At 33.8% G+C, this 27,955-nt stretch overlaps 5 protein-coding genes and 1 non-coding gene across 6 annotated transcripts; 1 reads left to right on the top strand and 5 right to left on the bottom strand.

The window, feature by feature from the left end:
* Positions 1-1,978: 1,978 nt before the first annotated feature.
* On the bottom strand, positions 1,979-5,485 carry LOC139099867 (cystathionine gamma-lyase-like). The gene is made up of 4 exons (XM_070652414.1): positions 5,329-5,485; positions 4,095-4,193; positions 3,382-4,035; positions 1,979-2,747 (listed from the first exon to the last, which is right to left on the bottom strand). Exons 1-4 carry the CDS (start codon positions 5,367-5,369, stop codon positions 2,297-2,299), a joined length of 1,245 nt encoding a protein of 414 aa, XP_070508515.1. The 5' UTR covers positions 5,370-5,485; the 3' UTR covers positions 1,979-2,296.
* A 762-nt stretch (positions 5,486-6,247) lies between these two features.
* Positions 6,248-6,694, bottom strand: LOC139099748 (uncharacterized). The gene has a single exon (XM_070652263.1). The coding sequence runs from the start codon at positions 6,692-6,694 to the stop codon at positions 6,248-6,250; it is 447 nt and encodes a 148-aa protein (XP_070508364.1).
* A 928-nt stretch (positions 6,695-7,622) lies between these two features.
* On the bottom strand, positions 7,623-9,423 carry LOC139099765 (GATA zinc finger domain-containing protein 14-like). The gene is made up of 2 exons (XM_070652279.1): positions 9,283-9,423; positions 7,623-9,229 (listed from the first exon to the last, which is right to left on the bottom strand). Exons 1-2 carry the CDS (start codon positions 9,323-9,325, stop codon positions 7,689-7,691), a joined length of 1,584 nt encoding a protein of 527 aa, XP_070508380.1. The 5' UTR covers positions 9,326-9,423; the 3' UTR covers positions 7,623-7,688.
* A 185-nt stretch (positions 9,424-9,608) lies between these two features.
* Fibp (acidic fibroblast growth factor intracellular-binding protein) lies at positions 9,609-11,976 on the bottom strand. The gene is made up of 3 exons (XM_070652338.1): positions 11,804-11,976; positions 11,082-11,732; positions 9,609-10,251 (listed from the first exon to the last, which is right to left on the bottom strand). The coding sequence occupies exons 1-3, from the start codon at positions 11,881-11,883 to the stop codon at positions 9,909-9,911; spliced, it is 1,074 nt and encodes a 357-aa protein (XP_070508439.1). The 5' UTR covers positions 11,884-11,976; the 3' UTR covers positions 9,609-9,908.
* A 1,823-nt stretch (positions 11,977-13,799) lies between these two features.
* On the top strand, positions 13,800-14,135 carry LOC139099749 (thioredoxin-2-like). Its single transcript, XM_070652264.1, has one exon. It carries the CDS (start codon positions 13,800-13,802, stop codon positions 14,133-14,135), a length of 336 nt encoding a protein of 111 aa, XP_070508365.1.
* Positions 14,136-19,758: 5,623 nt separating this feature from the next.
* TRNAC-GCA (transfer RNA cysteine (anticodon GCA)) lies at positions 19,759-19,830 on the bottom strand. Its single transcript has one exon. It is a non-coding gene; the product is annotated as a tRNA-Cys (tRNA).
* Between the last annotated feature and the right edge of the window lie 8,125 nt (positions 19,831-27,955).

Consider the following 27,955-nt stretch of genomic DNA (forward strand, 5'->3'; position numbering starts at 1 on the left):
AATTGGCATAAAGTAAAATTATTAATAATTAGAGGAAATTTGGATTTAAAAAATTATTGGAAATAATTGGATGTAAAATTAGATTTATTTTTAATTTTTAATTTTTGAAAAATTTCACAAATTGAACAATTTTTTTAGTTGTAAAGTTACAGTTGACTGCGATTGATATTCAAAATTATTGAAAAATTTAAAATTAAAAATTTGGGAATTTTTAAAATTAAAAGAAAAATTTGAAAATTTCAAAAAAAAAATAAAAAAAAATGAAAATTTAAAAATTAAAAATAAAGTAAAAAAAAATAAAAAAAAATTGAAAAATATGAACAATTTAAAAAACAAAACAAATTTTAAAAAGGTAAAAAATTAAAAATTTTTAAATAATAAATAATAAAAATAAAAAGAAATTTTTAAAAAATTCAAAAAAAAATAAAAAAAATTAAAAAATTTAAAAAAAAAAAAAAACTGGTTTTGAATTTTTAAAAATTTTTAAAATTTTCTAAATTTTTTTTTCTTAATTTTTTTTGAGTCTTAAGTCCCCCAATATTCCCTCCTTTTTTCAGTAAACCATCAAAATCTTCGCAAGACCATTTTCAAGTTACACCGACGAAGAACATAAAAAGACAAAAAAAAAAGGAAAAAAAATTATATTATCATTTGGAGAATAAAAGAATGGAAGTAGAAATTAAATGGACAATGGAACGTGACGAAATTGCAAAATTATCGGTTGCTGATTGTGCTAATTTTTTATTTCAACATTTCATCGAATTCTTTGGGATTTTTTATGCTGCTTACTGCTTACTGCTGCTTCTGCTGCTCATTTGTAATCATTGGAATTGAATCATTTCCCATTTTTAGTTTCGTTGTCGCTTCAAGGCAATAAATTACGAATTATTTGATCAATTTTACTGTGACTGTGTGTGTGTGCCTGTGTGTGTATGAGGCTGTGAGGATGTTCTGCAATTGTTACAATTTTGCGGACGGTGCTTAGGGCTGAAATTGGATAATTTGAGGATATTTTTGGGGGATTTTTGAGGTGAAATTTGAATTTTTTTGGTGAATTTTCCACATTTTCAACAGTTTCCACATTTTGGGGAAAATTTGGAACTTTGGGATTGAATTTTGAGGTAATTTGGCATGAACTAAGTCGTTGACTTTAATGAAGTTCTGGACACAACAAAATAAAATGCTTCCCTTCTTTAGCAGATCCATAGACCTGTATATCATGACTCTTCAGCACAAAGAACCTGTTTTGAGCTTTCACAGCCTGGAATACCCAAAAATTCGATCAATTCTCACTTAAAAAGCTTCAATTGAATGAGATTAGGTATCAACCAGCATTTAATGACCAAAAAGTAGGACACATGGTGGGAATAAGTTGGAAAAAGGTGTACCCACTCATACATGGCTCTTGTGTCTGCCTTGATCATACCACGATTGGCTTCGTGTCGTTCTTACCATAATCTGAACGGACACAAGAGCCATGCTGCCTGGAGACACTCTTTTTACTACATTATAATACAGTATGTCTCTCAAACAAGAGAGAACTGGTAAGAGATTGATATTCCGAACTGGTAGAAATTCTCAAAGGATAGAGCCGGCTTTGGAGGGTCTCTCAGTGCGACAATGGACTTCATCAAGGAATAAATAAGCAGATGTCTCTCAAATCAAACCAATTTTTCTAAATTAAATTCTAATCTCATATTTTTCCATATAAATCCACGCATTACTCACTTCCATGTGCTTCTCATTCTGTCTATTTTCTGTAACTTTTTTTTCTACATTTTTTTTCTTACATCTTCTCATGTAAAATCACGCTTCGGGTGCTTGGAAAATGGAAAATGAAATCTTGGAAAAATGGAAAATTTTGTTTCACTTTTACGAAGCATTTTCCTTCAATATCAATGTCATGCTGTCTCTTTCTATGTGAAAATGAAATGAAACTTGCAAGTTGATGAAGATTTGAATTTTTAAAAACCGTTAATTTTTGAGTTTTGACATTTTTTTATTTAATTTGTGGATATATTCATAAATTAGCGGAAGAGAAGGAACAAGAAGGGACGAAGAGGAACGAGGAGGAATAAAGGGGGACAAGGGGAGGGCAAGAGGGGACAGAGAGGGGACTGAGGAGGATTGAGGGGGACATAGGGGTATAAAGGAGGGCAGATGGGGACAGACAGGGAGAGAGATAGGAAGAGAGGGAGATGGATGGGGAAAGAGGGTCATCAGGGACGTGGGGGACGAAGGGATGCATAAATAGGCTTAAAGACTCCAGACATTAATCACATCAATTCAAATTCGCTCAGTAAAATTCCAACTTATTGTTGCCATTTTCATCATTTCCTTTACTTCCACCATCCATAGCTTGTTGGATATCCTCAATCAAGTCATCAGCATCCTCCAATCCAATTGACACATTTATCAAATTTTCATCAATTTTAAGTCCATCAACCTTTTCAGCACGTCTCATAAAGCTCTCAAATCCACCAATACTTTCAACTTTGAGGAAAATTTTCAAATTTTTTAATAAATTTTCCACATTTTCCGGATTTTTCAATTTAAATGCGAAAACGCCTGAATGTCCGTGACTCTGACGGCACGCGATGTCATGCTGTGGATGAGATTGAAGGGCTGGATGAAGGACTAGGTCGACTTGGGGTTGACGTTCGAGCCATTTTGCGACTTTGTAGGCAACCTTCATGTGGTGGTCCATGCGGAGGGAGAGGGTCTTGAGGCTTTTGTTGACCATGTAGCTGGAAATTAGGAAATTTTGAAATTTTTTGAATTTTTTGAATTTTTTTGGTATTTTTGAATTTTTTGAAACTTTTTGGGATTTTTTGAATTTTTTGAAATTTTTGAAAATTTTGAATTTTTTGAATTTTTCGAATTTTTTGAATTTTTTGAATTTTTCGAACTTTTTGAATTTTATTGAAATTTTTGAAATTTTTTGAATTTTTTTGAATTTTTTGAAATTTTTTGAAATTTTTTGAATTTTTGAATTTTTTTGAATTTTTTTAAATTTTTTTGAATTTTTTTGAAATTTTTTGAATTTTTTTGAATTTTTTTGATTTTTTGCAATTTTTTCGAATTTTTGGACTTTCTTGAATTTTTTGAATTTTTTTAAATTTTTTTGAACTTTTTTGAAATTTTTTGAAATTTTTGAGTTTTTTGAAATTTTTGAATTTTTTGAAATTTTTTGAATTTTTTTGAATTTTTTTGAATTTTTTGAAATTTTTTCGAATTTTTGGACTTTCTTGAATTTTTTTGAAATTTTTGAATTTTTTGAATTTTTTGGAATTTTTTGAAAATTTTTGAATTTTTTTTTTGAATTTTTTGAATATTTTAAATTTTTTAACGTTTTTTCAGTTTTTATCAAGCCTCACTTACCAGTCAAATGGCGACGGTATGATTCCCATAGCACCTTGATGATACTTTAACTTCTCATGTATCTTATCATCATTAACAGCAATTGATCCCATAACAACATCCGAATATCCATGGACATACTTATTAATTGAATATACAACAACATCAGCACCAAATTCCAATGGACATTGCAAGTAAGAAGACAATATTGTATTGTCCACAACAAGTCGCGCATTTGGTAAATTTTCATGCACAAAATCAGCAATTCTGCGGATATCCAAAACTTTCATCGTACGACTTGATGGACTTTCCATCCAGACCAGCTTGACATTCTCGGTCATAGCATTTTTGAGTCCATCCAAGTCCGTAAAGTCCACAAACTCAATTTCCATCTCCATATTGGATGTAAAGTTCTTAAACAGTCGAATTGAGTCAAAATTCATGTCAAAATCGACGACAATTTTTTCGCCTCTTTTTAAGGTTGAAATTATGGCTGTTTGGGCACCAAGACCTGATGCATATGTGACTGCATATTTGGCATTTTCTAAACTTGCAAGACATTTTTCTAAATTATTTCGTGTTGGATTTCCAAATCGACTGTATTGATAACTTGATGGATTGTGAGCTTCGAATAGCTTGTATGTTGATGTCAAGTTGATTAAGGACAATGTGGAACTAGAAATGGAATAAAAATAAGTCAATTGGATGTTTTTTGGATGAATTGTAAGGCTTACCTTGACTCAAATTCCTCAAACTTTCGGTCCATGTGAATTGATTTGGTCGCAAAGCTTCGCGACTTTTTGAGGAATCCAATAGATTCCCATAATGATTGTCTGAAAAATAATAATGATAGAAAGTAAGTGCTCTATGCAAGGGAATTCGGGAAGTCTGACTCTGAAGCTGACCAAATGTCAAGTGTATACCTTCTTATGGTATTACCTGATAAAGCCAAATACACCCCTGACGACCAAACTATGTGCCGGAACGAGTATATTAAAGAATAAAGTTCAACTACGCAAAGCACTTTGTCTAATGGCTGGTATATTCATCCCACACCTCAACTTCTTACAATACATGGCTAGTCAGAAGGTATCCCAAGTAGCTATCAGTTTAATCTGCTATTAAAGCACGTTTTTTGAGCTGTTCGGAAGCGTATGCAAGGAAAGGAATGTCTTCTGCTTGCACGGTTAACTTCTTTAATGTATAGGATGACACTACATATCTATAAAACTGAGCACGTTCACACTCTCTGTTGATAAACGCTGCAGAAGAATCCAAACCCTCGGGCTTAATAAGACCAATACCAAGAATTTCCAGTCACGGTTTCGAGATTCGTTGAGATTGAGAAGTCTTGGTCCCGTTTCTAGCTAGTTGGTAATCCAAAGGTAATCAGGGACTTAAATACCAACAATTCTCACTTCCTCTACTTTAATTTTGGACAACAAAGTGACCAAGTTTGTCATTTTTGTAACTTGTCACCTAAATTGTTTGCATTTCAAGAAGCCGGTTTCTCCAGTGGTAGTAAAGTACGACACTGTACGGTACGGAATAACTACATCAATGACACGATAAAGGTGCGATAAAGGTGGTGGATTGGTGCAATTGCTTGCTATATTTCCATACCACCGATGCGTCGTTCCCGTTCCATCACCGGAGAAATCAGTCCTTTGCTCCTCATTTACATGCCAATCGTGTCTAAATGACCAAATTCTCTCTCATAATTGCTCAACAGCATACATACATTAATGAGTAAATGAGAAGCACCCAAACATTATTTTTCTGTTTTTGTTTACAAATTTATTACCACGTGCATATTTTTTTTTTGAGTCTGCCTTAAAATCACCGAGAGAGTTTCACACAGTTTTTTTTGCGAGTATATTTTTGAGAATAATAATTTTTTTTTGTATTCTTTTTCTTTTTTTTTGTGATGCAAAAAAAGTATAAATCTTGATAAAATTTCAAACTTACTCATTATGATCATCAAAATCATATTCACCGTTGCTGTTCATTTGATGGATGTGATGTAAATGTCCCTAGAAATTTCACTAATTATATTTAAAAACTAAAAAATTAATTTTTAAAATTCAAAATTTAGAATGAAAAATTTTACACAATTTTCCTAATGAAAAACAAAATCAAAACTGAGTAAAAAAATTGTCTTGTGGGATGAAGATGCGCACGATGAAAATCTACTAAAGTCGACTTACGTAGAAAGGTCATCAACTTCCATGCTTGACTTTTTGGTTTATTAGTTAATTTTTAGAATTGGGAATGTTAGGGATTGTTCTTAAATGATGTAACAGTGTTGTCCAAATTGTGTGTCTCGGTCGAAACGGCTGTGACGTGGAATAAGATCAGGTATAGGTTCCTTACTTAATGAAACCATGACCTCCGACCTGGAGCCTAGATTGCTACAAAAGGCCTAACATTTGACTCTTTTGCAGCACCAGGACGCCTTTTCTCTTGTAAATTCCAGCTAAGGACAGCATAGCAAGCTTGTGTCTCTTCCCCAGCTACAGTACTATTCCACAAAAGGGAACTGCCTATAGCCTGGAGTAAGAAGAACGACATTTTGAAGTCTAACTCTATTTGAGTCTGATTCCAATGGATTCTGAACTCTATAAGTGTCCAACATCCGGAGTCTGACCCATTTTGGCCAAATCTGCCTATCTATGTGCCTAACTATGTGTAGCAATCTAGTAAAAAAGTCATAATTTACACTATAACTTAGATTTTCTTTATTCAAAAGATATTGTCACAATTAATCACACAAATAATATCAATGCTCTGTAAAAAATTGCCTTAGGTCCACATCCAACACCCGTTTTTGCCTTACTAGACTGCCATTTTGCTGTAAAAACATGACTCTTAATACTAAAATCTTAGTTTAAATATTCAATGAACTCACATCACACTGAGCATTAGCTGGATAATCACAATATCCCATCCGTTCATTCCAATGCAGTCCTGGTGCACATACCAACTGAACAGGTCGTCCACTCATACAAATGTAGTAATCCGTACAAGATTGACCAGCTAAAAATACAACTTCATATGGATCTGATGGACATCCTTCATCCGATATGTCATGATCGACCCATTGCCAGCATATGCCACCTTCTTCTACCGTCATGCACATCAAATCATAATAATCAAAAATTGGCGCCTGATCAGGACAATACGATTCAGCTAGATGTCCATAATCATCACAATAATAAAACATGTTGCATTCTTCATGGACATAGATTGCATTAGGACTGTCTATACAAAATTCACTTTGATAAGGCTTAGTATGTCTATTTGACATTGTTAAAGGTGGTGCTGCATGTGCCATTCTAGGTGATTTTTGGAACATTCCTGGTTTATGCTGTGCATCAGTAATGCTAATGTGGAAAATCACAAGGCACAAATAAATTATTTTCAGCATTTTGGTGCTTTCGACTTGCTTGTTTTTACGATAAAATTTGAGTTTACAATAGAATTTTGAGTATCATTAACTGTCACTTTTATAGCACAAAATCAACTGATTAATCACCCGAACGACACAATGCGAATAGATGCCATAAAATGCTTCTAAATCAGCCATCACTAGGCAACCCTGGAGCATACCGCGATATTAGCGACATACTGTTTGTTTAGGGACTCATAGCTACCATTATGCAATTTGCAGGCGGAAGCCGGTGATAGAACAACAGGCGACATCTGAGGGAGGCCATGGATCACAGTGGATCTGTACGGCCAGCGAAGTAAGTAAGTAAGCTACTTTCATGTGAATGATCTCTTGATCTCTTGAACTGACTGTATGTCAATGACTAGAATATCCATTAACACTACCTGAATGTCCGTGGTTTGAAGATCCACTGAAACTGCCTAAGTGTCCATAATTTGAATGTCCATTGGAACCGCCTGAATGTCCATGGTTTGATGATTCACTGGAATCACCTTAAAGTCCATGCTTTGAATGTCCATCAGACCACGTAGTCGTCTTACCGGCCAACCTTGTGCTGTTCGGAGTTTTTCCAATAAATAACTCAATTCCTGGTAGTGCTACCTGTGCCTGTAGTTATCTTGTTATTAATTCTTGATAAATTTGAGTTTTGTTTGTTGTTCTTTTGCACTAAATTTGATATTGTCAAAAGTCTGAAAGAATCTCGTGTATGCACAATAATAAGATAACCAAATTGTTATATCTGATCACAATTGTCTCATAAAATTATCAATTGACACAAGTGCTGTTGGAGATATTCAATAACAAAAGACACTTGTGGAAATAATCAGCACATCCTACTTTATTTTAGCAATATAAACTGTTTATTTTAATAAATACATTAATTCCTATGCTGACTACGTCCAATATGCTGTCCATGTCCTCTTTGATGACTCATCCGTCCACCTCTATGATTGTAACTGCCAAGCTGCCTCGAATAAGAACCTGAATATTTGTTCTTATTATTCTCAAATTGTGAACGGAATTTCCAATCATTTTCTCGATTGTAATTTGAAGACCGTCCATTATTTTGTCCGAATTGACCTCTAGGATTAGGAACTGGAACCTGTGGTGAAGGCTTTAAGTTCCCAGAGTCAAATCGTTGATTATTCTGATGATTTCCATTCCTAAATTGCTCAAATTGTAAATTTTTTGACTGTTCATCAAAATGTCTTTGGTTGTTATGTCCAAAATTTTGCTGATTATGTCCAAAATGCGGATTATGTCCAAAATGAGGATGATGTCCATTAAAGTGAGGATGATGATGATGATGATCGTGTCCTCGATGAAATCCGTGATTGTGATGGTGTCCAAAATTGTGCTTATTTTGATGTCCATAACCTGGATGTGGAGGACTTGCTGTCATGTCTTGGGACTCAAAGTTTCCTCTTCTTTCGGATTTTTCATGGTTTGAATGGTCAAAGTCTCTTTGGTTGAAATTGTTGTTGTTTGTGGACTCATAGCTACGTTGATATGAACGATCATGTTCAAAATTGTTGAAATAATCTCCGGAATTGCCTGAATGTTCCTGGTTTGAGTATCCATTCGAGTAACCTGAGTGTCCATGGTTAGAAGATTCAGAATGTCTAGAATGGCCTGAGTGTCCTTGACTTGATGATCCTCCGGAATTGCCTGAATGACCATTGCTCGAGTATCCATTGGAATTGTCTGAGTGTTCGTTGGAACCGCCGGAGTGTCCATGGTGTGAATGTGCACTGGAATCATTTGAGTGCCCATAGTTGGAATATCCGTTCGAACTGCCTGAATATCCATGATTCGAAGATCCATTGGAACTGCCTGAATGTCCAAAATTAAAAGATCCTTTAGAACTGCCTGAGTGTCCATGGTTTGAGTATCCACTGGAGTCACCCGAGTGTCCATGATTTGAATGTCCATTCGAAGTGCCCGAGTGTCCATGATTCGAAAAGCCATTGGAACCGCCAGAGTGTCTTTGGTCAGAAGATCTACGGGAATCATCTGTGTGTCCATAGTTTGAGTACCCATTTGAACCGCCTGAATTTCCGTGGTTTGAGGATCCATTCGAGCCGCTGGAGTGTCCTTGGTTTGAGGATCCATTGAAACTGCCTGAATGTCCGTGGTTGGAAGATCCAGAATGGCTTGAATGGTTTAACCTACTGTGCCCATTATAAGAATTATGTCCACTTGAGCTGCTATTATGGAAATTTTGACCATTCTGATGACTTTTGTGACTGTTTGATTGATCTGAGTTATGACTTGAATGTTGGTCATTGTACTTCCCATCATTTCCATGCTGTCTTGAATGATAACTATCCATAGATTCCTCATAGCTATCTGTCCGTCTATAATTACGCGATGAACCTCCAAAACATCCTTTCAAATTTTGTACAGCAGCTCCAGTCACTAAAAACAACTTTTATTTGCCATGCTTAAAAAAGAATACTTAAAAAATTTACCCAAGGTCACAAAGACCAGCACAACCAGGCACACAATTTTCATCTTCAAGTTCTTCAAAGACTGAGGAATTTTTGAGTTAAAAATTCAAATTTATACAAATTTTTTGAGAGCTTTGAGGTGAAAAGCATAAATAGGTGTCGAATGTAGGTTTTTAGGGCACGCATAGGGTTCAAAATGTTTGAAAATTACGGAGTCGTTGAAGGAAAAGTCTGAAAAAGCATCGAAACGTCATAAAACATTGTAAAACATTGTGAATCATTAAGTATTGGATATTAAAACATTGTAAAACGTTGAAAAATTGGACATTGGGCATTAAAACATTGAATTTTCAGTATTTTAAATTTATTGAATTATTTTATTAATATTTTCCTCGAAATTCATTGCACTAATTTATTTATTTAATATTAAGTTCATATATATCAATGTAGGGAACATTCGGAAGCTACGTAACATTACCCCTGTCCCTAAGGGAGGGATACTACTGAGTTCCAATTTTGGTTCATAATTTTGCGACAAAACATTACAATTTTAGAGTCTAAAAACCCCAATTTCCACCCCATTCCCTAACTTCCGAACCATCCCCAATCATCAAAAATTAACCCAAAACTCAAGAATTCGCCTATCGTCAGTTGTGATACATTTTCAGCAGACAAACATTAAGCACATTCATAAATCGATCCCACAGGCATCGCACCTCCACCCCACTCATATGTCCATAAGAGTTCAAATCAAGTACACATTTTGTCAGAACTGGTAAGAATTGTTTGACTTGCTCAAATGTCCATCCACTGGCTTTCAATGGCTCAATCAGCTTCTCAGTCAAGTCAATGAAGAAATTCCTCAATTCGCGTGACCGATGGATGGACACTGCCATTGTGATGATTGCACGGAAGTAGATACGGAAGTTGACATCAAGTTCTTGGTATGATCGTTCGAGGAGGGAGTCTTTGAGACGAATTAGCACTAAACTGGAATGGAAAATTGGGGGAAAATTAGGAAAATTGTGGTAATTTGGGGATTTTGGATGCATATTTGAGGATATTGGTGCTGATTCAAGGGTAAAATTGATGATTTGGCGTGGTTCCTGTGGGTAGGAATTTGAAAAGTTGTTCAGAATGGCAATGAGTTAGGTTAGTGACGTATCCAATGCACTACCTCCTTAGCTACACCCCTAAGTCAGGTATTAGGGCTTAATCGGTTTGGTTGTACAGCTCTTCTTAGACTATAACCGAGAATCTAGCCAGAAATCCAGGTATAATTAAGAATGTGTTTCAAAAATTGGATGTAGAGGAGGCTGATGGGAAACAGAGTGAGAAATATGCTTTCTCGCTATCGGGATCGGGATTGGAATATCCCTAAGAATCCCAGGATCCCAAAAATTTCAATTCCGATCCCGAAAATTTATCGGAACCGGAATTTCGAGAAAGCATAGTGAGAAGTTGACACCCAAAACCCCCTGAATACATCCATGCTACCTGTGATACTACTTCTGAGGTATCTGGCAACAGTGTACCCCAGAGATACACATCATAAGACCTATTAAGCTGATATTACATTAGTATTAAGGATATTCAGATCAGAATTGGTATTAATCTATTTTGGAGTCTGGATTCCAATGAATTCCGGAGTCTAATTATTTGTGCAGTCATGATTCCACCAGAGTCAGACTTAAGAGTCTATTCAGAGTGCCTGACTCCCGGAATCCTGCCAATTCTGGATCAGATGATCCTTAACTCTACAAAGACCTTAGGCTCAATCCTAGCACCAACTGCACTCAAAATTCACTGCTTATACTTACTGCTTAATCTCCCTCTCCTTATCAAACAGACACCTCAGCTCCCTCAAGTCCAACAAGAATTCCTTATCAAATTCCTCCTCAATTTCCTGTGAATGTTGATAACAATATGTCCAATAAGCCATAATTGACTGTGTGCATTCATAAAAGTCCATAAAACTTAAATATTGAAGCTTCTTCTTAGACAGTTCAAATCGCTGATTGGCAATAAAGACAATCGCACAATATTTTTTAGCTAAATCTTCAGACAATAAAAATTCTCTTTGGATTATTTTGAGCAGCGATCCAGCTGGCTGATCATCAATGACTTTTTGGATACGCTTAATATTGTCAAATTGTCGACGACAACTTTTAAGCTTAATTAATGTTTTTTCACTAATTTCATCCAAATCTTTACGATATTTTGATGATAATTTCTTCCCGAGCAGTTCACGACACACGACGTCGTCCAACGAGTAATATTTTTCAATTATGTGCATTTTTGATGTCTTTTCAAGTTGAAAATTGAGCGTTGAACTTTCAAGCTTTTGTGGTGCATCAAGATAACGTTCAAGATGGGCATATGTGCGATAATGATCGAGGACATCTGATGCAATTAGATCTAATGGGATATTTGGTGATATTTTTTTGCGCTGCTGAATTACTGACTCGGACCTAAAAATTAAAATAATCTCAAATTTAGAAAATTCTTTCAAATTTTTGTCAATTTTCAATTTTTGTCTTACGTTGTCAGTCCATCCAGCCAAAACCTGAATATATCTGGATCAACATAGATGTAATTTGTTATGAATACGTCGACGTCCATTGTAAATGACAGCTGGAATTAATTTAAATTGGAAGAAAACTGAAGAAATTTTCAGAAAATCTTTTATTATTCTATTGATGTTTACAAAATAGTAGCAAGGGGGAGGAAGTATACGAAATTATTGTTCAGGGGATTGATGTTCGAAAATGGGATGTTCGAAAATTCGAAAATTGTTTGAATATTTTTTGGCCGTTATGGATTTTTTGATGGATTGTTAAATTAATACTTGATATGAATATTGATTAAGAATTGAGTTACAGATTAGTGTGCTTTATGTCTGTTAAGGAACCCTTAACCCTTCAGCCGTTCACCCCTTCTCGCCTTCTCTTATTATTCCATCCACATCTTCGAAATACATCCCTAGGGAAACAGACAGTGATAAGTCAACCTTTTGTCCAGTAATAAACATGACATTTGTCAAACTTGGCATGATATGTCAAGCATATTACCAGACATAAGATCGACTAATCGCAGTCAGTTGCTCGCAAGAAGCGTTGGAAAACGACTGTTCATCGCCTCTTTCTATCCCCGGAGGTCAGCGCCCATCGGCGGTCGTTTCGTTGGTCGCCGGTCGCAGTGTTTAACGGCTTCAGTTTCGGGGGAGGCAAGAACCGTCCGGTTTACTCTCGGATAAGAACAGAACGATACATTCAAATTTTATTTTTAACCGTAAAATTTACCAAAAAAGCAACCATTAAGGTTCTGGTAAGACCATAGTTTCTAGAACTTCAAGAGTCTAGACTCTTAATGTTCAAAAAATAAGTCCGAACTCCAGTTGAGTCGTCTTCACGTTGGAGCCCTGCCAACCCAGGTCATGACATCTTCACTACTTGCCATTAACATAATTAAGCTGTGCTGCTCGACTTACTCATCCACCACCTCTCAAAATTAAAAATCCAAATATTATTCAACAATTTTCTCCCACATCTCGATTAAGATAAGATTATTGAGAGGTGTGCAATCACAACAATTTTGACTTTTTGATTTAATTTCTCAATATTTTTAAGTCGAATTTCATTCTGTTCCAGTTATTCAGTTAAGCTTTGAACGAGCACTTGAAAGCATACAAAGGAAATTGTTGGATGATAAAAAAAAAATAATTTGGATATTTAAGAGCTGATTAATTGTGGACAATTGGAGGGATTTGAAGGAAGTGAATTTGGATATTTTGAGTTGGTAAGGTAAATGTGATTGATGTAGTTTGAGGTGATTTTATGGGTGAAATTGTGGGAAATATAGTCTTAAAATGCAAACAAAAGAAGTAGAAAAACGTGAAAAAATTCAAAATTTTGTTGCTTTTTAAGTTGTAAACTGAGTTGATTAATATGAGATTTATTCGAAATTTAGTGTAATTTAGTTGTAGCAAGGCTAGGGAAGTGTTTTTGTGGGATTATGTGAGACGACAGAGTCCATGAGACCGAGAGTTGGATGAATTCTCTTGTAATTCCGTTCATGATTCTCGGACTCAATCTTAGTCCTCAGTCCCTCAGTCCCTCAGTCCCTCAGTCCCTCAGTCCCTCAGTCCCTCAGTCCCTCAGTCCCTCAGTCCCTCAGTCCCTCAGTCCCTCAGTCCTCAGTCTTCAGTCTTCAACTCCAGTTTCAGTCCCAGTCTCAGTATGAGTCTCAGTCTCGGTCTCGGTTCCGATCTAAATCCCCATATCCTAGTTTCGGTCCCGGTCTGGATCCTAGTCTCAGTCTCAGTTTCAGTGCCAATCTTGATGACCTTATCTGGTTCTCAGTCCCTGTCTGAGCCTCGGTTCCTGTCTGAGTCTCAGTCCCTGTTTCAGTTTGTGACACAGTCTTAGTCTCAGTCCCATTCCTAATTCACAGCTTCAATTTTGAAAATTTCTCATATTTTTCCACTAATTTTCCAAAATTTCCTTCAATTTTAGCATCAAATAAATTTTAGCAACAAAATGCTCTACGAAGTCGAAAACGAATCAGATTTCAACGAAAAAGTCTCATCAGCTGGAAATCTTTTAGTTGTTGTTGATTTTCACGCAACTTGGTGTAGACCGTGCAAGAATGCCGAACCAAAACTTGAGAAACTCATCGAAAGCAATAAAGACTTGATTACAATATTGAAAGTGGACATTGACAAGATTCCAGAGTTGAAAAAAAGATTTGGAATTAAGTATGTACCGACATTTATATTCTTTTGGAACGGTGAGAAATTGGACGCAGTTGTCGATGAAGCAGATGTGAGGAAGGTTGAGAAATATGTCGATAAATATTTGATAAGTTTAAGTTGAGAATGTTGAGAATAAAATTGAGCAACTTTTGGAAAAATTTTGAGAATTTTTTGGTTTTTTGGTGGAGTTTAGGCAAATTGTCAGTAAAATGCTCAATTTCTATTGAATTTACGTCAAAATTTTATTATATTTAGTTATTTAATCATGAAAAATCATAGAAAATTGAATTTTATTCCCAAAAAGGAGCAGTTGAGAGGGGTTAACCCTCCAAACCTCCCCAATCTGAATATACCCACAATATTTAGGCAGATCTATGGCGTGGAACATGTCAAAAGAACTGAAAATTCCACCATGTCTGATTTCAAGCCATAGTTACTCTTTGAGACTAATTTAACGGTTTTCGAGAATTTGAATTTCAATTAAAGTAATTTTTTGATTTCAAATTTACTATAAACTGTCATAAACTTCATCACAGGAACTAAAATAAAATGATTAAGTTTGAATATTTCGATGTCCGCATGAATCAAAGATTCTTTAAGATGTTTAGAATACTTTAGACAGAGTCAGAAGCTCTGTTCATCTGCTGGGTGCAGTCTTTTAGGTCTTTGACTCTTAATGTGTCATCAATGTTAGTTAGATCCACAAGGATAGTGTATGAACGACTTTCTTAATGAAATGTCCACTCATGGATTGTAATTAGGTGGATTGTAGAGTACGCCAGGTCTTATGACGTATTTGAGTCCTTATAGTGTGCAGAGCAGAGTTGGCAGGACTTCAATAGACCGGTCTCTACGGAAGCGAGCCTTCACTAGCGACCTAACACCAGCAAGAGCCACCTTCAAATGCTGGACTGCTAACTCTGGTACAAAGCTAGCCTCACATTGTCACCACAACAATTTTTTATTATCAAAATTATTCAAATTCAATGCAAAATTTTTTATCCAGCTTCAAAAAGTAAGATTGATTCCAAAACTACATTAAACTCTGATCAGATTCTCACCAAAACAAGACCTTCTCTCGAGCATCAATATCCATTTTTATAGCAAACTCTTCATATCCTTCTATAAGTTTCCATTTTATAGCAAAGGAAATTTCCAAAGTAACAAAACAAATGTAACTGGAAGTGCCACACACAAGTCCTTTTGTATTCACCCTCATGTAATGCCTGCACACGTCACACAAGTTTTATGTCACATGAGAGAATTTTACATCCCCTAAACAATGTCAAGTGTTGTGCTGCAAATATAAAATATTGAAAAAGTGTGACTGGAAATGGAAAATTTTCTCAGTTTCCATGGAAATTTATGTTTCATATGGATGAAAAATGAGAAAAAAATTCTTGTAAATGTTGTGCCTTACAGTTGGATTCAAAGGCTTTACTTCTTTTATGAATTTTAATACTCGAGTCGAGGCAATTTTTTGTGTATTTCTTGGAAAAGATTTATGCGAAATTTGTTAAACTTTTTTTTGGGCGGTAAAATGGAAAATTTATAGGAATTAAAGGCGGAAATGTATTGGATGTGCTTTAAGGGAATTGACTAAAAATTGGGCTTTGATTGAGATTTTTGAAAATTTAACGGTTTTGTAACGGTTTTCGAAAATTTAAATTTTTACTGATTTTTTTTTTGATTTAAATTTTATAACAATTTTCAAAAATTTTAAATTTTCAACGGTTTTCATAAATTTAAACGTTGTAAATTTTCACAAATTTTAAATTTCGTAACGGTTTTTTAAAATTCAAATTTTTATCGGTTTTTAGAAATTCAAACTCATTCAACAATCTGACCAAATAATTAACTTTTACTTAATCATCAGTCAATAAAATCACAAAAAGTCGATAAAAATTTCGCAAATTAAAATCCAATTATTTCACCTACTTTTGCTCATTTTGTTCCTCATTGTCATCAAGATGTCATAAAATTTGAGAATAAAATTGACTGAAATAATAATAAAAATAAAAATGAGAATTTTTCTTCCTTTATTAATGACAAAAACATAAAAAATTATTTTTATTGGTTGTTTTCTGCTCATTTATTACAAAAGGATTAATTGTGTTGATGAACTTTTTAATGCTTTTTTGGTTGTTAAACTTATGGATGATTGCTGTTGTCTCATATGTTATATAGAGCGTAATTGAGTTGTGTGACTCGTGAAATTTGGGGCCGGGGATTTTTATTAAAAATTATTGAAATTATTGGCAAATTTTTTTTTGTATTTATTTGATTTAAATTTAATTAAAGTTTTTAAAGTTTTTTAATTTTTTTAAACTTTTTTTAATGTTTTACTTTTTTTCAAATTTTTTTAAGTTTTTTTAAATTTTTTATAATTTTTTAAATTTTTGTTTTATTTTTTTGATTGATTTTTTTAAGAATTTTTCCATTTTTTTAGATTTTATAAATTTTTTAATCTTTATACTTTTTTAAATTTTGAAATTTTTGAAATTTATTTTATATTTTTTTAAATTTTTTTAATTTAACTATCTTTAATTTTATTCAATTTTTAATTTTTCAAAATAAAATCAATTTCCAAAAAAAAAAACCATAAATTTTAATCCATTTTCAAGAACATTTAAACTATTTTCACATAATTTATATGAGCAATAATTAAATAACAGATCAATCCGCCAATTAAAAAGTATTTAAAATAATTATCAGTTGCTGATTTTGTTACAACATTAATTGAAGCTCTTTTTTTATTTGAAATTTGATCAAAATAACAACAACCTGGAGCTAATTAGCGGATATTTAATCAGATTTTAAATCGATAATTTTCATTTACTCAATTATACTCAATTAATTATTCTAAAAATAATTTAAATTGTATCTAAATGTTAAATCAATAAAAAAAAAAACAATACAAAGGCAAATGCCAGGAGCAATTTAAAGTTTGAAATTAAATTATATGAATTTTTTAGAAATTTGAATTTTTGAGAACCGTTAAAAATTTAAATTTTCGAATTTTCGAACATCAATTGAACTGAGCGTCATTTAAACTGAAAGTCTCTTGATCTGAGCGTATCTTAAGCTAAGCTCTCTTCAGCTGAGCGTCATTTGAACTGAATGTTCCTTGAGCTGAGCGTTTCTTGAGCTGAACGTCTCTTCAGCTGAGCGTCCCTTTGGCTGTGCGTCTCTTGAGTTGAATGTTTCTTTATCTGATCGTCCCTTAAGCTGAGCGCTTCTTGAGCTAAGCGTCCATTGAGCTGAGCGTCGTTAAAGCTGTGCGTCATTAAAGCTGAGCGTCTCCTTCAACAATACCAAACCCTCAAAATATAAAATTTTTAGTAAAATAATACAAAAAACCCTTTAAAATATGTCTCGCATGATTCATTCCATTTGATTATTATTGCTATTGTTCTTATCATCATATCCATCCATTAGAGGCGAAACTTCATTGTCATAACATATATGTACATGTCTGTGTTTGCCACACACGAGCTTGTCTATCATCAAAAAACACAAAAAAAAGCAGCAGAAGTAGTAAAAAAAAAAGTTTCATCAACCTAAATGACCATTATGAGTTTCTTTATTAAATTTTTATGATAATTAACTTCGCTTCTGTTGCTCCTCATTACCGAGTACTTTTTTTCATGTTTACTTTATTTTCTGCTTGTTTGTTTTTATTTTGTATCTTGTACACCTCGAATGTTGATGACTCAATAGCTGGACATAGAAATAAAAATTAATAATTACTGTCGATGGACGTGAGCCTCTTGATAATATTATTTATTAAAATAATTCTGCAATCAAAATGCAAAACATTGTTGGCAGTGTGGCATGCATGCATGCTTTGGGCACTCATGGGATACGCTCAGCTTAGGGAACGTTCAGCTGAAAGGACGTTCACCTTAAGGAATGTTTAGCTAGAAAGGCGCTAAGCTTTAGGAATGAAAAGCTCAAAGGACACTTAGCTAAAGAGACGCTTAGCTTAATGGACGCTCAGCTTTAAGGATGCTCAGCTCAAGAGACTCTCAGCATAAGAAATGCTTATTTCAGGAAACGCTCAGCTTAAAAGACTCTCAGATCGAAAAATTCTCAGCTGTAATGACGCTCAGCTCAAGAGAAGCTCAGCTTAGGAGACGCTCAGCTTAGGAGACGCTCAGCTGAAGAGACGCACAGCTGAAGAGACGCTCAGCTTCAGGGCCGTTCAACTGAAAAAAACAATCAGCAATGCTCAAAATACTTAATTTTGTCATAATAATTCCCATAAACCATTCCTTTTTCATTTTAAATAATTCACAAAATTTCCCTCCGCACCATCCCCCCAAAAAATATTTAATAATCACATCAACAAAAAAGTTCAACTGGCAACGATAATGCTCTTGCAGTTCTCATAAATACTTTACATTCTTACTTATATTTCAACATAATGAGAACTAAATGAAAATGCCAGAAAATGGAAAATATAAAGCTCAAAATTGTATAAAGAACTGAAGCTACAGCTATCATGTTGTATGTGCTGTGTGATGAGACTGATTTAATTATGCATAAATAAGCTCATAAATTTTAGTTGGGGAAAATGGAGCATTTTTGATGATTTTTAAGCAGTGCGGGGCTTTTGGTGGAGTTTGATGAATTTTGGGGTATGAGGAATTGAATTCGGAGGGTATAGAGAGGGATAGGGAGGGATAGGGAGGGATAGGGAGGGATAGGGACAGAAAGGGACAGATAGGGAGGGATAGGGAGGGATAGGGAGGGATAGGGATGGATAGGGAGGGATAGGGAGGGATAGGGAGGGATAGGGAGGGATAGGGAGGGATAGGGAGGGATAGGGAGGGATAGGGAGGGATAGGGAGGGATAGGGAGGCGTAAGGGGATGTAGGGAGCCTCTAGGAAGTCTCCAATAGTCGCTATATATACTAAGAAGCCAATAACCCCAAAACCTTCCCACCCACCCCTTCGCAACATCATTTACAATATCTACTTCCAAAAAATACTCTAATTAATCACATAATTCCATCATACCTTGACAAATAAGCCAGAAGCTGATATAAAAATTGAACTTAAATGTCACAGAACCAATTTACATCAATGTCATGACAACAATTTATAATTGAGAGTAAAAGTCATTTATGCTGTACACCTGTGTAGGCATTAGAATCGTCTTAAGACTTTCATATATATTCAATAAATTTTAAAAGGTATAAATCACTATGTAATGATGAACATCAACTGAACCAAAAATTAATGCGATAAAAAATTCTTTTTTTTTTTAACATTAAAAATAACAAGTGTAGGTGTTGATAACAACGAAATGCTGAATAAGAAGCTACAACAACAACAACAACATAAAAAGGAGAGCTCAAATAAGCATTGAAGCAGTTGAGGATCCGAAAAAAAGGTGTCGATTGAGAAAATAAACAAAGTACTTAACATGAAGGCCTGCTTAGCGATGATGATGAAGTGGATGTTGAGGATGATGAAATTGATGAGAAAAATGTTGAGGCGTTGAGCATGTTTTGGATGATTTTGTGAGAAATTCTTAAATTTTCTAGATTTTTCCTTTAAAATTTGACAAAAAAACTGAAATTTACTCAAAAAATCATCAAAAAAAATCCTCAAAATTCAATAAAAATCCAAAAAAATCCACAAAAATTCAACAAAAACTCTCAAAAATTCACAAAAAATCCTCAAAACCAGCAAAAAAAAACTCAAAAATTCATCAAAAAAGTAAAGCCATAAAGGCCAGGGGCCACCCGGGATTGAACCGGGGACCTCTCGATCTGCAGTCGAATGCTCTACCACTGAGCTATAGCCCCACATGTGTAGATCTTGACAAAAATGTGTATATAAAGCAGTCATGAACATTTTTATTTCATTTTCCGTTGTGTGTGTACAGATGTGTAGAAGAAGAATGAAGAGGAAGTGATAAGTGCTGAGAATGGCAGTTGGGAAGTTGGTATGAATGAAATTGGAACGGAATTGAAAGTGAAACACGAATTTTTTGATCCTAAAATAGAAGAATAATTGGAAGAATTGGACTAAAATTCATGAATTTAGGAGCTGATCATGGGTGAGGTCGAGTGAGGGGATGACCCAGCCAGACCCTTTTGGCCCAAAGACCCCTAACCCTCCTTCCATGTCCCTTTGTATTATTTGCAAGAATTTAGTGGAATTTCAGGAATTTTTTCACTCAGAACCTTAGAAAATTGAAAATTTTACCCCTCAAGAGGGTACTGATGACCCTCACTCACCCCTAAATACCCCTCAGAATCTAACACTCAACCTAAACACCCGCTGTGTCCCAGAAAATTATCCCGCTAGTCGGGATAAATATTTATGGATTTTTGGGGGTCTTACACCCCCAATTCCCCATTATGTCCCCCCACAATCTAATCAACAATTCATCAATCACAACTCAAGTCGTCTGCAAATCTCGTTCAGCAGATTAACCCACAAAACAACGATCAAATAATTTCAAATCCACACAAATCAAGTACATGAAATGATTTTTAATTGTCTAATTTTATTTTGTACATTTTTTGTGATTTAATATTCAACACAAATGAAGAAAGCATGCAAATAATTTGCAAATGTGACAAAACTTTTTATTAAAACATAAACAATTTTTATTTACAAAAACTACTATTATTGTGTAAAGTGGAAGTAAAGTAAGTAAAAGGTTTTTTTAAAAAATAATTGAATCATTTTAACGTAATTTGCGTGAAGAATCGGACTGTTGGGTGGTTAAAATTGTGGAATTTTTGAATTTTTTTAGTGGATTTTTGCATTAAAAATTATTAATAATTTGGACATTAATGTTATAAGCTGTTATTAAGAGTGAAATTTGAAATTAAAATTATCAAAAATTAAAATATTAAAAATTAATTAAAAAAAAAAAAACAAGTTTTGTGAATGTTAAAATAATTAAAAATTAAGAAAATAAAAATTAAAGTTAAAAATTTCTAAAAATTTAAAAAAAAAATTAATATTAAAAATTAAAAAAATCGAAAATAAAAATAATTAAATTTAAAAAAACATTAATTCAATTTAAAGCTTAAAAACATAGAAATAAAAAAAAATTAAAAATATTATACTCTTTTAAAAAATAAAAAAACAAAAATTTTAAAAGAATTTTCCAAAAAAATTAAAAAAGAAATCAATTTAAAAAATGAAAATTTAATTTATAATAAATTAAAAGTGAAAAATTGAATTTTAAATAATATCATAAATTATGGCAAGTTTTGTAAATATTTCATACAATTTTTGGAATGATAATGCAGACCCAAGGGGTACTCAGTGGCTCCTTACATCAAGTGTATTTCCAATTTTGATTATTGATACAATTTTCTTAATTTTAGTTCTTGTAAGTTTAATTTTTTATTAAATATTTAAATTTAAATAATTTTAAAAATTGAAAAAATTTGAATTTTTGAATTTTTTTGTCTAATTTGACCAAATTTCGACTTAATTCAAATGACTACATTTATAAAAAAATTACAAAAATTCAAAAATTTGAATTTTGTATGTAAAATGCCAAATCTGACCTATCTAATTCAAGTGATTCAACATCTAAAAATTAAAAAAAAAAATTTTAAATTATTAAAATTTTTTTTTTAAATTTTCAAATTTGAATTTAAAAAAAATTCAAAAAAATCTAAATTTTTCTTAATAAATTCCAATTTATTTTCCAGTCCATTCTACCATCAATACTTCATTCAAAAAAGCACATCCAATATAAAAATATTTTAGCAACTTATTACGTCATTCACAGTCTACTTAGCGCATTCTTTGCGTGCTTGTGCATTTTCTACCTTATTGCTCTGCAAATTCACACGAATTACCGATTCAAGTTAGTGAAAATGAAATTTTAACAATTTTTGCTGATTTACTTAATAATGTTTTTAAATTAGTTTAATTTCAGTTCGATGCATTCCGATTGTGCAGTCATTTGAGGGAATTCATTATGAGGTGAGTGATGTAGCATGAATCAGAGCTTTGGGATTGACACTATCAAGGTCGTGTTTAGAGCTTGACTCCCAAAACCCTATCATTTTTGGACAAAAATCTCCAAAATTTTTGATTTTCTAAGATTTTTACGATTTTTTACCATAAAATTCAATTTTTTTTTTACCAATTTTCAGGTTGCAGTATGGATGTATGTGTGGCTTTGGTTCAAAATATCAGAAATGATTGAGACAGTCTTGATTATCATTGTCTATGGAAAAACCACGACATTTAATGTGATTCATCATACTCTGCATCCATTGTAATTGATTGCTTCATTTTTTAGTTGATTTCAGAGGTTGAAGTCGACTTGAATTTTGTATGGAATCAAATCGATCAAAGATTCCCGACGCGTCTCGGTCTCGAGTCTTGGGTTTCGGTCTAGAGAACTTGTCGATACTGAAGCTTCGAGACACTCTAGAATCGACTTGAGTTGATTTTTCAATACAAAATCCGACTCGACTTCAAGCTCTGACTTGAATCTTATCCTAAATTCTAATTTCTTACAGTATGCTGGTTATGGGGATGCACTTTTATCTGGGTATGTTAAACATCCACTTAAAATAAATTAACCACCTGAAATTGTTAAATTTTCATATTTTACAGGCGGAAGTGGAGGTATTTTTGGATTCCTTAACAATGTCGAGCATGCAGTCTTGTACTTCATAGTTGCGCTAAGAATGATTTCAAATCGATTTAAGAAAAGTTCTCAGTCGTGGTTCAAAAAGTTTCATTTGTTCATTTCAGTGAGTTTTCCGAGTGATAAATCTTGACTTTATTATTCAATGTTTTACTTTATTTTTAGATTGGTGCCTTAGTATTGTCAGCGATGCTCTTTGCACCTTTGGTAAGTTGTCAGACTTCACGTCAGAGTCATGCTGGTCTGGGACACAATTTGTCAAATATTCTACGCTGTGTGTCTGAAAATCGGGCTCCATGTTGACTTGAGTTTGGTCTGTGGATGGATTTAGACGAATTGGACCAGGAACACCCTTGCCTGAAACCAGATTTTCGTCCATTTCTACGCCATATCCTTTCCATCCTAATTCTTAATTTTCTCCTTTTTTTCTTGTAGAATATTTTCGGACCATGCGAATATGAAACATACAACACAATCATCTTTTTATGTCTATTAATATTCTTGAGTCTCTCAATTTCCTGTCGATGGAATTACATCTCACACGAGGACGCATTTGGAAAGACAAAACTAATTATGTACATCAACAACAAGGCCAAATTGATTTCAAGAAGAAAAGATTAAAAATTCCTAGAATATAGTACAGTCAGTCATTATGTTAGAATGATTGTTGATATGTAAATAAGCAACTTATCCTTTTTTTATGTAACTTTATATGTGATTAAATGTTAATATTATTGAATTAAAGCTCAAATGTTTTAAAATTAACAGAATTGCGGCTGTTTTCTTGTAAAGTAACGCAAAAAATTGACCTTTTGACAGTCTGACACTTGTTTCATGTCAGATTATTTAGAATTCGGACAAATCCTTAGGTCAAGTCAGTCTCAAGCTAGAGTAAAGTTGGTTTAAAATCGTCATTGAGCCAGTTCTATGCTGTGTCTCTTTCGATCCACTTTCTTAGCCACTACAGACACATAAAACATGTCCATTGGCTCTACCATGCTGTGATGTCATCACAATACCAGATATGCTCTTGGTCTATTTGGGTCTGCCGCATAGAATCCACAAAATATGAGTTCAACATTCTCCAAAATTCCTTCTGACCCCCAAAAAAAAAGGTGAAAAACAATCCAAAGTTATTAATGTCATCCATAAATTCTAATTCCCCTTAAATTTCCTAATCAATTTCACATCCTACACAATTTTTATATTTCACTCGATTCCCCACCAATCTCATAAATCTCGAAACTTCTTTCCGCTTATATCCACCTCAAAAATTGACCGAGATATCCCCAAAAAAAGAATCGAAGCTCACACTTTATCAATAGCACTTAATTAATTTTCATTTTTATTACCATCTACACACATTGTATGCATATCACATGCCAAAAAATGGACTTGGATATTCATTCAATTGGACATTGTCGAGAATCTTATTTGTCGGTAACAAATTACTATGAAAATTGTCCTATAAATGTCCATATCGATATAAATGTATATTTTAGCATCTACAAAATGCTATGGTAGCTTAATTGTGCAATTTATGAGTATGACGACGATGGGCACTCGGGTAAATGGAAATTGGATTTTTTTTCCGTCTTGGTCATTGCTGATGCTGATTTCATTGGGTGGACTGTGAAGATGTTAAGAGATTGAAAATTAATTTTCTTATATTTTTATGGTGATTTGGGGTTGGATATAGGTGACGATAGGAAATTATGTGTTTTATGTTGTGTTGATTTTCTAGCATTTTGAGGCTATTTGGTTTGATGTTGGCCAGTTTTCATTTGAGTTTTAGAAAGTTATGCTCAGTTTCAGCCAATTTTGGAAAGTAACGCTCAGTTTTGGCCAGTTACGCTCAATTACGTTCAGTTTCGGCAAGTTCCGCTTAGTTTCGGCCAGTTCTGCTCAATTTCGGCAAGTTCAGCTCAGTTTGGGCAAGTTCCGCTTAGTTTCGGCCAGTTCCGCTAAGTTTCGGCCAGTTCCGCTCATTTTCGGCAAGTTTCGCTCAGTTTTGGCCAGTTCCGCTCAGTTTCGGCCAGTTCCGCTCATTTTCGGCAAGTTTCGCTCAGTTTCGGAAAGTTCCGCTCAGTTTCGGCCAGTTCCGCTCAGTTTCGGCCAGTTCCGCTCAGTTTCGGCCAGTTCTGCTCAGTTTCAGCAAGCTACGCTTAGTTACGGCAAGTTCGGCTAAATTTTGGCAATTTATGCTCAGAATTATACAATTTTGATCTAAATTAGACATTTCTCGTCCATTAAATATGACTTTATACAAAAATACAGTCTCAAGACGATACGACAACCATGAAAAAATCCACCATAAATCAAGATAAATCCACAATTTCTCAATATTTCATCAAATTTAACAAGCAATTTGCCTTAAAAAATTCAATCGATTTATTCAATGTTTAAGAAAAAGTCTGCATCTTGCCTACTTAAAGCCATTTTCAATCCACTTGATGTCCTCTCGTATTTACTTACATCCAACAACAACAACATTTACCCATTTCGAGTGTCTGACTTTTTTCTCTCAATTTCTCCATGCTGACTACTTCACAATATTTTTTTTGTTGTTGTTGCTGTTCTCGATTCTTTTTTTTTTTGGCACAAAAGCGATGAGCTTGCAGAAAAAAGGAATTGCGAGAGATTTCATGGAGAAAATAAAAAAAAAAAAAAAAAAAAAGATGTGAAAAAATTGGAATTTTATGGCGAATATGAAACTATCTGTTCTCGCTTACGTTCTCGTTTATTGTCGATTCTGTGTCTGATATTTTATTTGTTCACCGTCTATACTTTTGTGGACTCGATTTTTATTTTTATTTAGCTGATTTTTTGAAACTGAAGATTGAGTGAAATGGCTGTGATGAATGGCTTGTTGGGTTGGCTGATTGTTGCAGTTTTTGTTAAGATTCTGACAGATTTTGTCAATTTTCGGCTAGATTTTGCCAGTTTCGGTCAAAATTTTGGCCATTTAGGTAACTTTCTGCCAAGATTGGGTCGTATTTTGTCAAATTTCTATCAAATGATTGCCAAATTCTATCAATTTTCTGTCAAAATTCAGTCAAATTTTTTGTCACAATTTTTCCGTTTTTCGGTCGAAATTCGGCCACTTTCGGTTAACTGTCCGCTAAAATTCAGTAATTTTTCGTCAATTTTCTGCCAAGATTCTGTCAATTCTGTCAACTTTTTCCTCAAAATTCCCACAATTTCCTTCAATTTCCCCCCTAAATTTCCTCAATTTTCCTCCCAAATTCTGACCGAAAAATGCACCTTAACCCCCTAATAATACCCGAAATTGCACCACACAACTTTCCATTCTTTGTCGCTTGAACTTTCGAATTGTTTATTTCAATTTGATGATTTTTCTTCTTCTTTTTCGTCGTTTTTTTTTCGAGTCTCTCTTTTTTCATTTTTATCTTTTTCGTCGATTGTTAATAAATTGGAATTTAATGAATGGAATTCTTTCGAGCGGAATTTCTTTTATGAGAAACAATTTTTTGCTTCTTCTTTTGAAGGACTCGATGATGCTTGTGTGTTTATGACCGATTTTTTTTTGATTTTGTGTTGTTTAATTTGTTTGTTTTTTTATTGGTTGCAATTTTGATGTTTTATGTCGGAACTGTGGAATTTATTGTCAATTTTCGGTCAATTTTCTGCCAGAATTCAATCAAATTTTGTCAATTTTTAGTCAATTTTCTCTAAAATCAGTTGATTTTCGGACAAATTCAGTCAATTGTGTTGTAGCTCTGCCTCCTACTTTCGTTTTTATGTGCTTCTGTCATCCACAAAATCAGCCTTAAACTCAAATTCTCAATCTATACTTAGTCATAATCCCGTCTACCCACTCAGTCCTCCCCTCCCCACAATTTCATCAAAATTCAAAGCTCAAAAAGCTCGCTTCTTAAAAAAGCTCAAAAAACTTGGTCATGCACAAAAATTCACATTTGAATGAAGCACTGAGTAAGGCACAAGGCATCCAAAAATTCATTCAATACCGAAAAAAATGAGGAAAAAAAAAACGAGAGAAAAAATAGACCCATTAAGATAATTAGGAAAAGATGAAGATAATGATGATCCTTAATTTACTTTACGGACCATCGTTCATACCAAAAAAATGAAGGAAAAGTTTCTCTTTCCATCTCACTCACTCACTCACTCACTTTCTTTCTGTGTCTTTCAACGTAAACAACTCAATTAAGTGGGCGAAATAAATGAAATGGAATTTTCTTACCTATGAAGCTTGTGCTGGGAAGTGGAAAGATTGATAAAAAAAGTTGTGGCCTAAAATTGTGTGCCTTTTTTTTGATGAATTTGCGTGTGGGGTTCATTAATTATCATTGTGATGATGAAGTGCTGTTGATGGAAAAATATTGTGGAGATGATTTTTGGTTTGGTGAGGTTGTAAAGGATGTCGGGTCCAAGAATTGGTGGACAATTGATGAAATATGACTGAATTTTGACTAAATTGGAGAGAAATTCGACTGAAAATTTAAAGAATTTGACTAAAATTAATAAAATTAGGCAGAATCTTATCAGAAAATTGACAAAATTTTACCGAATTCTGGCTGAAAATTGACAAATATGGCAGAAATGGATCACAGTTGATCTGTATATCCAGTTAAGTCATCATCTTCTTCTTTTTCCTTGACTAAGGCACACGTGGGGTTATTTCCGCGCGAAAAGAACGTCCCAAAGCCGACTCTGTCCTTTGGTTCCGACAATTCAGAATGATAAGGACTTTAGGCCAGAATAGCTCGAAGTCGACTCAAATTCTGCATGAAAAAGTCGAAAAATCCGACCCTACTTCGAGCTCTTCTTAATATTAACTCAACATCTCAAGTCAATCAATCCCATCCCAACTCCACCCACACAACACACAACTCATCCCTTCCCCTATAAAAATATACACAATATATTGAAAGATTCTTGGTAATTAATCAAAATATCATAAAATATAAAAAAAATGAAAAGCATCAGCATTAAAAAGAAAGAAATTTCCATAATCATCCGGAATAAATTCAAAAATTTTCACCGTCATCATCCTCATCTTATATGTATCTTAAATATAACTTCCAACTTTCAATTAAGGATGGATCCATGTCGAATTGGGTCGATTTGTAAGTGATGTTTAAGTGCATTCTCACAAAATTGATTGAATATTCTCATCAGCTCACTCATTTAGATGAGCATTCTCGTTGTCTGTTCGGGAAATTGTTGGTTTTTGTAAGTAATGTGGGTATCTAAGGGAACCTGGGAGTATCTGGGAGTATTTGGGTTTATCTAGGGGTTTCTATGGGGTTAAC

This window comes from Chironomus tepperi, unplaced genomic scaffold, assembly GCF_022539635.2.
Source record: "Chironomus tepperi strain 1889 unplaced genomic scaffold, CSIRO-AGI_Ctep_v1 contig_486, whole genome shotgun sequence".
NCBI classification, from domain to species: domain Eukaryota; kingdom Metazoa; phylum Arthropoda; class Insecta; order Diptera; family Chironomidae; genus Chironomus; species Chironomus tepperi.